This window comes from Macaca nemestrina, chromosome 1 (genome assembly GCF_043159975.1).
Source record: "Macaca nemestrina isolate mMacNem1 chromosome 1, mMacNem.hap1, whole genome shotgun sequence".
Lineage (NCBI taxonomy): Eukaryota > Metazoa > Chordata > Mammalia > Primates > Cercopithecidae > Macaca > Macaca nemestrina.
In genome coordinates, this window is record NC_092125.1 from 204,129,232 (window position 1) to 204,144,035 (window position 14,804).

Sequence of the window (14,804 nt, forward strand, 5' to 3'; positions counted from 1 at the left end):
CCTCCCAAGTAGCTGGGACCACAGGCACCCGCCACCACGCCCAGCTACTTTTTTGTGTGTGTGTGTATTTTTAGTAGAGACGGGGTTTCACCGTGTTAGCCCGGATGGTCTCGATCTCCTGACCTCGTGATCTGCCCACCTCGGCCTCCCAAAGTGCTGGGATTACAAGCATGAGCCACCGCACCCGGCCAGCCTCTGCATTTTCTTGGAACCCAACCCCAGGCCTCCACAGCTGAGCAAGCCCTGGGCCTTTAGTTTATGACAGCCCTTAAGATTGTGGCTGACCTGGGCCCGTGACACACCTATGATCTGCTTAGTGCCTGCTGGGATGTGGTATTGGGATTCTGGTCATGCCTATTAAATCTTACTAGCAGGCTTCTCATGCTGCTTCAAAGCCAGCCGCTCCTCAGAGCTGCCCCAGAGAGGCAGGAATAGCCAGGCCAAGCTTCCCAGAGCTCTGCCCGGGATGCCTTATCAAAGCACATAAAACGCCCAATTTCACCAACAGCAGCAGCCGAGCCTGGAAAGCTGAGCAGAGAGCAGGGGGCCAATGGGCAGGACAGTGCAGAAGCCCAGCCCAGCCCACTCCCCAGCCAGGGGGCTGCCAGATCTACGTGCGGGGCCTGGCAGCAGTGTGAGGACACTCTTGTCTCCAATGGGGCTGCATTGTTTCAGCACTTAGAGAGCTGAGTTTGCTGGTTCTAAGGCCCAAGTTATGCCTGGGCGATCATCAGGGGCTGCAGTGGGCCCTCCATTTGCATCCAGGGAGACAGGAGCCTTCCACCATCAGCAGCAGGTCTTTTGTGTTTATCTCCAGATTGAGTCTCTCCTTGAAGATAATAATTAAAGCAGGCACATTAAGGAAGTAACAGCCCTGGGGCTCAGAGGGGGAGAAGGTGGGGTCTGCTGTCGACCTAGGAAGGGCTTGGCCACCAGGCAGGAGGTGCTGAGGGATGGGGGCTCCCCCACTACCCATGGTTATGCTCCGTGCATAACCATGTTCCAAGAGATTGCAGCAATGCTGTGGGTGCCCCAACCTTGTCTCCTGAGCTCTGGCGCTTCATAAATCTGCAGCCCTGGCTCAGAGCTTGGCACAGGCTGGCCCTTGGCAAACACTTGGCAAGTGAGCGTCTAGAGGAACAGAGCCCCTTCCTCAGACCCCTTGTGCGAGGAATGGGTGGGCAGGGACTTCCTCTCAGTTCTCTCATTTCTGGTGAAGTATCTCTACTCTGACACATTTTGGTGGGGGGATTTGGGATCCCTGCGCCCCCTTTTGTCCCTTGTCTCCTCTGGAGCTCATTCATCAGCAGATGGGGCCCAGGAGGGAGGAGGCAGAAGGTGAGCCCCCTCCCTACCTCCCTTCCCAGGCAAAGCCATCACTCCCCAGGAGGAAGGAGAATGACTCAGACAGAACCGAGGTAGGGACGGAGCAGGAAATGTCACATCGCACAGCAGAAGACATAATCCAGCTCATAAACATTTCCCTGGTGAACCCAGGTGCTGTAGAAAGAACCAAGCTCAGTCACACGGCACCCCTTACCTCGCCCTCCTGGTCCGCAGGAAAGCTCCCAGCCCTCCATTTCCCATGTAGCGCCTGTTTCAAGCACATTGCTTTTTTCCGCTTGATGAAGTGCAATTCATTTAAGGCTGTCTGTTGCTTATTTCACATCTCCAAAGCATATTTTTCATGGGAAGGTCAATTCCGAGGGAACACTCAAGAGTCTTGGAAATTAAATCTATTCACAAGTGGAAAGTGGCCAATTGCTAAAGGAGAGGCCTTTGACTAAGATCCCTTGGACTAAATATTGTGAAAACTGGCCATTCTGAGAGGGCTGGGGTGGAATTTACACAGGAGCTTTATGCATCTTGCTATTTTATTTTTTCCCAGTGGCTGAAGTTAAGCGTCATTTCCAAGCCCAGAGAGAATGATCAAAGGAGCCTCATCAGCAGGCAACTCAGACTCATGCAGGGGACTAAGAAGCCCCTTCCAGTCCACCCCCACCAGAAAGGGACCTCTGTTCCTCAAACCTCATAAATAGTCGGGAAACAGCCTCTGGCTCCCGCAGCCCCCATGGTTTGGGCTCTGGGCATCTTCACATGTACAGGGCAGTGAAGAGCGAGAGAACCAGAAATGCCTGAAGACCACGATTCCAAACCAGCAGAGACCATTTACAGAGATCTGGAGACGGCTTGGGGGTGGGGAGGAAGACCAAGGGCAAGGAAGGATATTCCTTTAATTCTAGAACATCTGAAAAATTGGGGTAATTTCCAAAGTTTCTGAGTGCTGGAGAGGGGCAAGGGTTCAATGCCTTACAGCACAGATTCAGTTACTTGCAGTTATCCGCAGTCCCAAAATATTAAATGGAAAATTCCAGCAATAAACAATGTATACGTTTTAAATTGCATACCACTGTCAGTAGCATGATGTCATCCTGTGCTGTGCAGTTCTGTCCTGCCCGGGAGGTGAACCCTCCCTTAGGCATATCCACGCTGTATAGGCTACTCACCCCATGGTCACTTGGTGGTTGGCTAGGTTATCAGATCAACTGTCACTGTATCGATACTGCAATGCTTGTGTTCAAGTCACTCTTATTTCACTTAATAATGGCCACCAGGCATAAGAGTAGTGACTCTGGCCATTCAGATATGACAAAAAGATGCTGTAAAGTGCTTCCTTTAAGTGAAAAGGTGAAAGTTCTTGACTTACGGATGAAAAACAAGTGTGTATAGGGTTCAGTATTATCTGGGGCTTCAGGCATCCACTGGGGATCTTAAAACCTATCCTCCACAGATAAGGGGGCTACTATATTTGAAGACAACTCTCCCAGCTCATCTCTATGGGGTTTTGCCTTCTCCAGTTTCGACAGCCCCATTGTTTTTAGCATTATTCATCACACATCCTTCATGAAGCTGGCTTCTCTAACCAAGCTTGAGTTTTTTGTCTCTTTTTACATTGTCTCACAAAGCTGGATGCAGTTCTCCAAGGAAGAACTTACGGGGGAGAATGGTGCTCAACACATAATTGCAGAAATAATTGTAGTGAAATTAAACACAACATTGCACCATTCAATACATGAAGCACTCCAACCTGCAATGAAGTTGCAGCCTCCGTATCAGCCAAAATGCTCAGCGCCCACTTTATGAAGGAGCAGGTGCTCACAGTGAAGGGAAGCTATGCCCAGAAATGAGCATCTGGGCTCACCCCGTGAGGTGGGAGCACCAGCTCCAAATAGCAGGAGTCCCCGCAGGGCTGTGCTGGGCCCCTCTGGCTGGTGCTAACACATGGTGGCGGGGCCTGCCTCTCCGTACTCAAGGCCGGGAATAGGTCATGGGTTTTCATGCCACCCCACATCAGGGAGGGAAAAGGGCCAACAGTAGACATTTTCCAGATGCTTATGCTTTTCAGGGAAAACAAATACTGTCCAGCAGGGCCTGCTGACATGAGAGGTACCATGGCCAGTGGGGAAATCGTGGCCCTTGGGGTCCAACAGACCAGGGAGTGAATCCCAGCTCTTATGAACTTGGTGACCTTGGCTGATTACTCAGCAGCTCTGAACCTCAGTTTCCTTACCTGACACATAGGCCTAATAATAACCACCCCGTTGTCTTTTTAAATGGAATGAGCTCATCCACACGATCGCCCATCTGCCTGCCTGGCATATGTGCATTCCCTTAGATCAGTGCTGAGGAAGATACAGAGGGTAGGCTGGGATTTCGAATGGCTGTAAATATGAATTTCTACTTTTTTCCCCCTCTTACCTCTCAACCTTGGACCAGGCCTCTAGCTGGCCTGGCCCTTTGTATTACATGCCACCCTTCCTCCCAGCAATAGGCTGCTGGACCATGGTTAGAGAATAGGGAGGGGACTCTGCACCCTCTCTGCGCCCATCCTGCTGGCTCAGTGACCACAATCCACTCAGAGCAAGAACAGCCCAGCTTCCTTGTGTCTATAGGCAGGAGTGGCAGACCCAGCTGTGGAATCAGGGAGACCATTTGGGCAACTTTGCCAATAATCTAGGCAGGAAATGATGGTGGAAGTGTCAGGAAACCTCCCCTCTGCAGGGTGGAGCTGTGGGTTAGAAAAAGTGAATTTTTTTCAAAAGTCTCCAGGACAGTGCCTGGCAGGACTCTCTTTACTTCTGTCCCGGGGGAGACTGGCTGGCCCATCACACCTAGAAGGCACCTCTTCCACGCTCACTCTGTGCCAATCCTAGTGGCTCTGCCTCTGTCTCCAGACCCTTCTCACTCTTCTGTGTCCCCGCTTTGGGGACTGGACTCTCTCCAGTGCCCTGGGGTCCTCTCCTTGACTTGGCTATGAACTTGCTGATGTGGAAGACCATGTCATAATCATCTCTGCATAGAAACCAGGTAGTTGCAGAGTCTCAGGGAATGTGTATGGACTGTGGGACTTGAGGCTGGACCTTGGGAAGGGCCGCTGTGTTCCTCCACGTTCCACCAGCCTGGCTCTTCACCAAGGACCAAACCCGGGAGATGGATCAGGAAGGCAGTGCAGAGTGGGAGGGACCGGCATGTCCTGGGAGCCTGCTGTGTGTGGAGAACTATGCCTTCGTCGGCTCCTTTGATCCTCACAGCAAGCCTGTGGGGTGGAGAGACTCGGCCCCATTTCGTTGATGAGAAAACGGAGACGTAGGGCAGTGATTCTACTCTACGATGGCTGGGACTCCCTGAGCCGTATGTAAGTCAGGGTCCCCCTGGCTCCTCAGCCTTGCAGGGTCTACACCCTGGCTCTTGTGTGGTGGTGGAGAGAGCCTCTCCCCACACAGCCCCCAGGAAGACACTCCAGAGACCTGGAGGAGGGTTTGGGAGGGAGTGGAAGACAGAGCACCAGGAAGCAGGCGGTGGGGGAAACCTGGACCAGGGTAGGCCAGCCTGGGCCTGTCTTTCTCACACCCACAAGCTGGGTGGCCTTGGGCAAGTCACTTAACTCCTCTGAGCCTCAGTTTCCTCATCTACAACCCCGGGCCTTAAACCCCTGTCTGCCTGGTCTCTGCGAGGGTAACTGAGCTTGATGCTTGTGGAAGTGCCCAGCGCAGAGCTTGGCCTGCTGGAGAGGAGCTGGAACTGAGCCTCCTGCACTAGGTGGAGAAGGCCTGGAACCAGAACCCGGGATTGTGATGCCCAACTCAGCCTTCCTGCCCTCCCTCCTATTTCAGAGGCTGCACTCAACTTCCTCCCAAACCCCTTGGACCCAACAGTGAGGCACACAGGGCTCCTCCTTTTGGCCACACGCCCTTCACAGGCATTCGAAGATGCCAGAATTAATCAGGGCACAGCTCACAGCGTTGACCATGACCACAGCTCCAGCAACAGCCCCTTTTCCATCTCCCTCCCTCCTCTGATGATCCCATATCCTGCGGTAGCTGAGCCGATCTGTGGGAGCCCCGGATGCTGGGTGGGGCCCCTCTGAGGACTGCCGCGCATTCCCTACAATGACATTCATTAGTCTGTCTGACATCAGTCCTGTTCTCAGGTTAATATGTTTAACTTAATGAGGCATTTATTTCCTGTTAGAAAACTCCTGAAGAAGCATGTTTGCTCCTGATGAGCTCAGCTGATGAATAAATTAATACCAGGCTTGAGAAACTGACCGAGAAAACGAATCCAACTGGCTTCTTTTTCTTCTTTAGTTATGGACTGTGCTTAAATTAATTTGTGTAAAACTGCTCATTTCTTAGGGGAAGAAACAGGATCCTCATTTGGCTCTACGACGCCTCCTCCACCTGCTTCCCCTGCCACCCTCAGCCCCAGCTCCAAGGATATGAAAAGACCAAGTGCCAGTGGATGACTGGGGGGAGAAAAGAGAGCCTGAAACTGATTGCAGGAGAGGCCAGAGTGTGAATGCGAAGCTCCTGCAGGGCAATGGAGGCCTCAAGGACATGTTGACATAGCTGGGAGTCTCGCTGGTCCATCTCTGTCATTTAACAGCTCTGTAGGGTTCCCTGCTATAGCCCCAGTGCCCACTCATAGGTATTTGTTGAACAAGTGAAAAAGATACTCAACAAATGATGACTCTCACTGTTATTCAGGGAATCACATGATGTTAAGAGGGAGGAGATGCCCAGTGTTCCAGACACATCTGGTGGGTGAGCCAGTGTTCAGTGACTCTTGGCCCAAGAGCCAAGCATGACCCAAAGATGAAATTTTCTTTGACGACTATCATCAGTGGATCCTCCCACATCACTCTCCCTTTGGGACCCTTAGAACCACTGCCAGCCATGAGTGATGTCAACCTTTCCTCCCAGCAATAGGCTGCTGGACCATGACAATTCTGTGCCTGTTCCCCCAACCCTCCAAATTAGAGAATAGGGAGGAGCTCTGCACCCTCTCTGTGCCCATCGTGCTGGCTCAGTGACCACAATCCACTCTGAGAACAAGAACAATCCAGTTTCCCTGTGTCCACAGGCAGGAGTGGGTATGATTTACAGGCAGACCCAGCTGTGGAGTCAGGGAGACCAGTTGGGCAACTTTGCCAATAATCTAGATGGGAAATGATGGTGGGAGCAGCAGGAAACCTCCCCTCTGCAGGGTGGAGCTATGGGTTAGAAATAGTGAATTTTTTTCAAAATCTCCAGGACAGCGCCTGGCAGACAAGACAGTCGGCCCTCAGGAGATGGCTACTTATTCATAGTACATGGTTGGTGCTGAGGCTTCTGAAATGGAATCTCTCAGCTGTCTGGGCTCGTGTCTCTTGGCCCAGTAGCTGCATCTAATCTCTCCAAGGAGAGGAAAAGGACAAACTCAAGTTGCAAAGAAAATGTGCTGATGATGCATTGCAGGGGGCAGTCCTTTGAGCAAGAGGTAAGTCCCTTGTGCAGAGGCAAGTCCCTTGCGCAGGAGGCGCTATCTTTGCAGCAGTGGAGAAAGACAGAGGACAGGATTAGATCGTGATAAAACACTAACCTTTCACACATTCAACATGTGCTTACATGACTCTTCTCCAGAATATTTTGAAGGGAGAGTGACCTTTAAAGGTGATGTCCTCTTTCTCATTTTAAAAGAAGTAAGCGTAGGAGGAGTCAAAGTACATATGTGGAGACTCAAATTCTCCCACATCAAACCCTTTTCTCCTGTAATAGATTCTCTCGATGGGACTTTAACTGGGTGTAATTACATCGATAGCATGCTATGTTCACATGGGCGAGAGATCACACACATTTCTTTTGGAGTGAAACTGACAGCCACTTTGGCTCAGCAAATGTGGCTTTTAAGTGTGTGTGTGTTGTGGGGTAGGAGTGAAGGGGAGTTCTGAAAAGAGAAGACAGCATCAGGGCAAATTATCTTCCAGCTTTTCAAAGGCAGCAGCTCCGTGCTTGCCGGCTCTGTTCTCCGTCAATGCATCTGTCAGAGAATTCACAGGCAAGGTCAGACATTACCCCAGTAAGGAAAGAGGAGGAGACACCCGAGCAGGGGCCTGGCCTGGGCTCTTGCACAGCTGGCTGGGTGATCGCCCTACTTCAGGCCTCAGTTTCCCCAGTGTGTAAAATAAGGCCATTGAGCCCATTGCTGTTGAAGGCTCCTTCTGATTTGAATATTACAGTAAGTCAAAGTGCAGCCTGGATGAAGGATGATAAAGGAGCAGCGGGTGGAGAGGAGGGAGCCACCATCAGATGAGCTCGTCGCTGTGTCAAGTCTTGTCTTTACTACTTCAGGCCAGGACCAGCCTCTGCGTTCTTTGGCTGGAGGCTTTCTCTGGTCACCAAATTCCACTCTGATGTCCTGGTGACAGGCCTTAACTGCCTGGGAGTTAATGCCCCTCCCCTCGGAAGAGTACTGAACCCATGGCTAAGGGCAGTTGCTATGTTCATACCCCAGAACCCCAGAACAGCGGTTCCAGTGGGGTGACTGTGGTGCTCGTGCCTGGCACTGGCTCCTGGGTTCTCCTATCTGATTAACCTCCAGTCACCCACAGTGGGGACCACATTCATAACACAGCCTTTATTAGATGGCTTCCTTTCCCTGTCTCACCTCCCCATGCCCCTCAGGTGTTCCCTCTACCTCCCAACTGAATTGCAGGGCTCAAACCCTTCAAGTTCTGTCACCAGGGGACACCAAAGTGAAGACAGTAACTGTATTTGTCACCAAAATGAAGACAGTACCTGAGAAATACAGAAGGGCACAGGAGGGATGCTGGGGTGGCACCTGGCCCGTGTTCCGCCCATGGGAGCAGTAATTAGTTCAGTAATAGGAGTCCTTTGAGCTGGGTACTTCTGATGTGTGTACAGACAGTCCCTCACTTACAATGGTTTGACTTATGACTTTTCGACTTTACAATGCAGCAGAAGCAAGATGCATTCAGTAGAAAGCAGTATGATACTATAACTGGGCAGCTTAACTTCAAACCGTATTTTAAAGCTTTTTTTCCCTTTCCCTTGAGTTTCAAGATACAATCTTAAAGCAAACTGCAGAGGCCTCTTTCCTTAGCCTTAAAAGAGACTCCAGGTCCCTTCCTTCCTCAGCATATATACTCCCTTCTTAGTTATCTCACTATATACTAGTACCTAATTACATGCCTTCTTCGAAGTTCTAATCTTGAGACGGACAGACCAAGACCAGAGACCCAGCTACAAAATTCTGGAGATTACTTCAAGGCAGCCAGTCAACAACCCAGCCGTTGTTGAGAAGATGCCAGCCTGTGCTCCAAGTAGACTGGAGCCCTTAATAGCCGCCGCAATAAGACACACAGACATTATACTCAGCACAATTCTTACATGCCTTCCATATCAACTTTTCCCTTTTTATGCCCTTGCTTTCCCCCAAGAAATCAAAATGGTTACCTTGGATGGGAATCCAGCCACTTCCCCATTACTAGTTTTGGTTAAGAAATTCACTTTCTTTCTGCCATACCTTGCTCTTGTTAATTAGACTCTGCAAGCAGTGACTGAACCTGCATCCAGTTACAGTACTCTCTAGATGCCAGGCAGTGGCAGTGAGCTGCAGCACAGTCAACCATGCAATCATCAGGGTAAACAACGGATACCCTCCAGTGGACTGAGTTGCCAGATGATTCTGCCCAACTGCAGGCTAATGTAAGTGTTCTGAGCACTTTTAAGGTCAGCTAGGCTAAGCTGTGATGTTCAGTAGGTTAGGTGTATTAAATACATTTTCAACTTACGATATTTTCAACTAATGATGGGTTTATAGAGGCATAAAGTTGAGGAACATCTCTCCCTTTCTCTGTGTATGTTTCACATTACACCTTAATAACAAGTGTGTTATAAAAAGAAGGTAGGGGCCAGGCATGGTGGCTCGCACCTGTAATCTCAGCACTTAGGGAGGCCGAGGCAAGCAGATCACCTGAGGTCAGGAGTTCAAAACCAGCCTGGACAACATGACGAAAACCCGTCTCTACTAAAAATATAAAAATTAGCCCAGCATGGTGGCACACGCCTGTAATCCTAGCTACTCGGGAGGCCTAAGCAGGAGAATCGCTTGAACCCAGGAGGCAGAGGTTGCAATGAGCCGAGATCATGCCACTGCACTCCAGCACCTGGGCAACAACAAAACTCCATCTCAACAACAACAACAACAACAACAACAACAAGAAGGAAGGCCCCAGAAGGAAGGCCCTTTTTAGCTGAAATCCACAGAATATGCTGGGGTGGGAGTGGTAAGAGTGGCAGGAATCACACTGGACACTCAATGCACAGAGCACATTAACAAAGACATTATTTTTGTCAACTGATGCATGAGTTAATTATTAATTGGAAATGCATTAATCATTGAGTAAACCAATAAACTGAGGAATCATGAGTAAATACCTGAATGAGGTGATGAATGAATGAGCAGGCTCGGGAGGGAGCAAATGAATGAATCAGTGAAATAAGGATGACAGAAGGAATGGTTGATGACTGAGGAGCTGAGTGCACAATGGACAAAGGAAGGAAGAATGAATGAAAGAAAGGACAAACAATGGAAGTATGAATGAATGAACCAAGGAGTCAAACAAGAAATATAGTAACACATGAATGAGCATGTGAAGAAATAAATGAAACAATAAACAAAACAAGAATTTGAAGAGGCTAATAATGAATGAATGGATATAAAAAGATAAGAAATGAAAAGATAAGAAACAGCAAATAAATAGTTGTACAAATACATAAACGGATAAATGATTGAATGTGTTCCAGCTGGACATGAGGGGAAAGTAATTTACAGAGCAGAAAACTCTTAACTCCAAGGAAAGCATCTCTGCTCAGATGTCTGGGGCCATGGTCTTGGCAAATCAGTACATTCCTCTAAGAGAAGGTTCCTAAAGTGACTTCAGTTTGGATTTAATAAAAACATTATTAACCAAATATCAGTACTGGTATAGAGTGGGCCACTCGCTAGGATAAACCCTAGGTACAGTGGAAAGAGAGAAACAGAACTGCCTGTATTGCTTTCACATTTAGGTCACAGATTATTAACTAGTATATAGCAAACATAATTTACATAATGATTTTAATAATCAATATTTAAATAACAGGTTTTTACTATCTCCCTAAAAATCAACCTCCAAGCAGAGTAGTTAATGTCAGCCTGGGAAGTTTTGCTCTGTGGCCTGGGAATCAGGGATAAGGGTTAAGCTGTCACCGTGATCATCTTATGAGACCCTGAGACCAGGTGATGCTGTAGACAGAGCTTGGATATAGGGACTCAAAAAACCTAGGCCCAAACCATCAGACCAGTCACTCCTGCATCTGGGCCTCAGTTAGTCTCCTGTAAAATAAGGATGGTTGCCCAAATTCCAAAACTCACTGAGGAATTAGGGGACTCTCACACGAGACCTGGATCTGGGTCAGAGTTTGTCACACACACCACACTCCTCATCCTGAGGAAATGGATTGAGTCTCACTCCTCAGTGCATCTCAGCAGCAGCACGGGGCCTGGCACATAGTAGGTGCTCAGTAAGCACTGGCCCAGGGAATGAATGAATGATCTTAATGTACGATGTGTGTTTTAGGAGCTGCTCCGAGTCCCTTTCAAAACAACTGTGGCTTGATGAACAGGTGCTTCTCACCACATGTCCTCGTGTCACTTGTCACACTCCCAGCTGTCCCTTGTTCCCTTGATTCCCCCGGTGTCCACCCATCTTGACCCCTCCTGCTGCTGTGTGCTGCCTCTAACACCAGGTGGGCCTGGGAAGCATGGAAACAAGCAGGGGGCTTGGGAAGAAAGTGAAAATCGGAGGCTTTGAATGGGGCCATGGGGTCTGCGCTGAGTGAAAGCCCAGGAAGAGACAACACGTCTTGGGGTCTCCACACCGACCCTGACGCCACCGGCATTGATAAGAGGTCAGCCTGTGGATCTCACCCTGCAGGGCTGATGGGTGGAGACTCGCCTGGAGGGACTGGGGAGGATCCAGGTCAGTTGACAAGGACTCAGTGCTGCCCTGCTGTCCCTCGTGTGGACTGAACGCTGTGATTTGGGTCTACATCTGTGATTCTGGGATTTCTTCCTGCTCCGAGAAGTCTGTTTTCCTAAATGATGTAGCCCATTCAACTGTCTTCTTGCTCTAAGGCAGTGGAACTGCACCTGCCTGTGTCCCACCTCCAGAGGATGAACAGTCCCTCGTCCCTCACCTGTGTCTGGCCCTTCTGATACTTCACTTCTCTGCCCTGTGCCCACTTCTTCCAGCTTGGGTGACAGTCACGCCTCCCCAGTCAGGCCTGATGGGATTGGCCCAGGCAGGGGTGCGAGAGAGGGAGGAGTCCAGTCTAAGAGGGAGGCAGGAGCCCACCGCAAGGGGCCTGGATTTCAATGGCGAGGAGCATGGACTTCATCCCACGAGCAGCGAGGACAGGCGGAGAGAGCATGACAGTCAGCTCTGTGCGGCTAAACATAGCAGATTCCATGTCCAGGGTCCAGGAACCTGGAAGTGGCCCTGGTGGGCCCAGGGAATAATGTGATCATGAGTTACCTTAGGGTCTATCACCTGTAGCACTCCCAGTGGTTCCAGGGCAAACATGTCTCCCCACCTTAGCTGATGGCGTTGGGCACAGAGATGCAGTGACTGCCCCAGCCAGTCATCTGCACAGGCTCTGTCCAGCAGGGCCATTCCGACTTGGATTCCCCGACACCCACTGCTCTCCCATATCAAGTCTAGCCTCAGGGGCCGCCCCAGTATGTCCCTCTGGAACTGGATCAAGGGAACTCTGCTCATTTTCATAGATAGCCAAGGACACCTCAGGCCACCTCTGGGTGGGGGAGCCACAGGTGACCCAGCTCTTCTGTTTGCCACATTCTTCAAATTGTCCGTGATCATCACAAATTTCCCCTAAAGATAGAGGATGAAGCTATTTTTTTTTTAAAGAGAGAAAGACAGCAATGGGCAAAGGTGGCTCCTATAAAATCAGATCAAATTTCCTTCTACACAATCAAACACAGGCGTTTAAAATGCTCTTTCCCACAAAGCACTGGCCCCTGTTAGAGGAGATTAACTGGTAAGGAAGGGACTAGAGGTTTCTGGGAATTTAAGGAACAAAAGAATTGAGGGCTTCAGAGCCAGACAGACTTGAATTTGAGTCTCAGCCCAGCCACGTCATTGGACAGGTTTCACTCACCTCCCAAACCTCCCTTCCCTCATTTAGAAAGTGGGGATAACAGCTCTCACAGGTATACATGGAGGAGTGTGGGTGAAACAGCGCTGTCCCTGGGATGCTGCAAACATCCAAAACACAGCTGATGCTGTTACAGACTAACTGAAAAATAAAGACACGGCAGAGTTGTCTTGGGACAGACACTTCTTGCCTTTTTGTCCCTTTGGAAATTTCCTGATGGACTGCTTGAGCCACCTAGATAATCTCTTATTCTGATAAAATAAAGCTTGACTGCAGAAAGCCTCGCCATCGAAGAAGGAAGAAAAAGACACGCACACTGTGATGAGCATAAAATCCACTCCTTACACAAGACCCTGGGATCAGAGGGGCGAAGGGCAGCTGCCCGCCTGTGTCGGTGGTTTCTGCACCGAGGACTGGATGAGCAGCGTCTCACTGTGTCCCCACAACAGCCGCAAAGGGGCATCATCCTCTCACTGTTCAGATGAGGATACTGAGGTCCAGAGCAGTGATGTCACTTCAGTCCCATGTACTGCGTGGGACCCAGCAGTGAATGAGACAAAGTCCTCGCTCTCATGGAGCTGGTGTTGTGCCGGGGGACATGGATCATAAAAGATGAATATGTAAAATGTGTCTGACAATGGTAAGTACTATGGAGTCAAAGCTGAAAGTCTGGGACCTCGTTTGTCCCGATGGAAAGCTTGCTTGTGTCCTGGCACTGCGAGGCTTCTCAGAGCTGCCTTCATCTGGGGAGGCTCCAGGCATGAAGAACATTATGTGGGAATAATGGATGCTTGAAGTATGCTTCATTCATTCACTCATTCGTTCATTTGTTACCCAGGCCTAGCCCCGGATATAAATCAGTGAAACCAGACAAGCCCCCTCCCACAGCTCACACTCCTGCTGGGACCTGAAGCCTACAAGTCAGCACAGATCAGCAAGGACACGCCAGCGCGTGGCTTCCCTAAGCCTCGGGCTCCTTGCCTGTGCAACAGAGGTGAGAGCAGCGAACGCCAGCATGGTTCATGATAATAGCAGTAGCCACCACTCATTGACTGGGCAGCCTGTGCTGGGAACACTGCCGAGGGCTCACACAGCTCATCTCTGCCCAGCCTCCTGACTGCCCTGTACACCACAAGGAACAGATGAGGAAACTGAGGCCCAGGGAGGTGACCTCAACTGGTCAAGGTCACAGGGTCAGCAGGTGGCTGCAGGGTCAGAAGACTCCAGCTGTGTCCAAGCTCAGCCATTCCCCAGCTGCGTGACCTCGGCAAGCCTCTCACCTCAGGGCCTCAGTTTCCTCATCAGCAAAGTGAAGATGACAGTGGTCCATTCCGCCACAGGGCTTTGGGAGGGTTAAGGGAGGTGGCATGTGGTTAAGGGAGGTGCACTTAGGGCTGTGCCTGGTGCAGACTCACGTAGTAATAGTGCTAGCAACCTGCCCTCATGCGGTGCCTACTGAGTTTGATCCTCATGATAACTCTTAAATGGAAAGTGCTATTATAACCCTTTAACAAAATGTGCTGTTCTCTCCAGTTTACTGATGAGGAAACAGACCCACAGGGTTAAAGTCATTCACTAAAGTAACAAGAGCAGAATTTTTTCAACTTTTTTTTGATTTCTATTGATCCTGGGTTTGTTGTTTTTGATTCTTTTTCTTTCTTTTACTTTTTATTTTTTTGCTTTTTGCTTTGCTTTCTTTTTCACTTATCTTCTCCTGTTTATTATATTGGTCAAATATTCTCTATTACCATTTTGGTTTTGAACATCTACATTTTGTTTTGCTCCACTTAATAGCTATCTTAAAAATTAAATGGCATATTTGAATTAAAACAGTCTAATGCTAATAAATCTCTTTTCCCTCTCCCTAACAACACCAGGACCTTGAGTCTGATCTCCTCCTTCCAAATTTTGTTTGTTTGTTTGTTTAGTTTTAGAAACAGGGTCTCTCTATGTTTTTCAGGCTGGCCTTGAACTCCTGGGCTCAAGCAATCCTCCTTCCTCAGCCTCCCAAGTAGCTGGGACTATGGGTGTGTGCCACCATACCCAGCTTTCACTCCCATTTTAATGTTGGTTTTATATAGTGTTATGATTCCATCTTCTTTTTGTACCTCTCCCACTTAGTTCTTACTCTTATTGTTGCTGGTTTTGCTTGTTTCATCTAGCCACTGAATACTTCCATTTTCTCTAAGCACATTAACCTTTCTGCACACTGTTGCTGTTTTCCTCTTAGTCCTTCCTTTTAGG

General features: G+C 49.3%; 1 protein-coding gene and 1 long non-coding RNA gene across 2 annotated transcripts in view; both read left to right on the forward strand.

The window, feature by feature from the left end:
- The window catches only part of LOC105494592 (uncharacterized), a 42,975-nt gene extending 40,577 nt beyond the window's left edge, over nt 1-2,398 (forward strand). The window contains exon 9 of the mRNA XM_071069076.1: nt 1,889-2,398. Coding sequence (XP_070925177.1) covers nt 1,889-2,035 — 147 coding nt within the window. The 3' untranslated portion in view covers nt 2,036-2,398. The remainder of the gene's footprint in view (nt 1-1,888) is intronic.
- Nucleotides 2,399-4,389: 1,991 nt separating this feature from the next.
- On the forward strand, nt 4,390-13,463 carry LOC105494589 (uncharacterized). The gene is made up of 4 exons (XR_011609393.1): nt 4,390-4,696; nt 5,697-6,819; nt 8,884-9,047; nt 13,399-13,463. It is a non-coding gene; the product is annotated as an uncharacterized lncRNA (long non-coding RNA).
- The last annotated feature ends 1,341 nt before the right edge of the window (nt 13,464-14,804 follow it).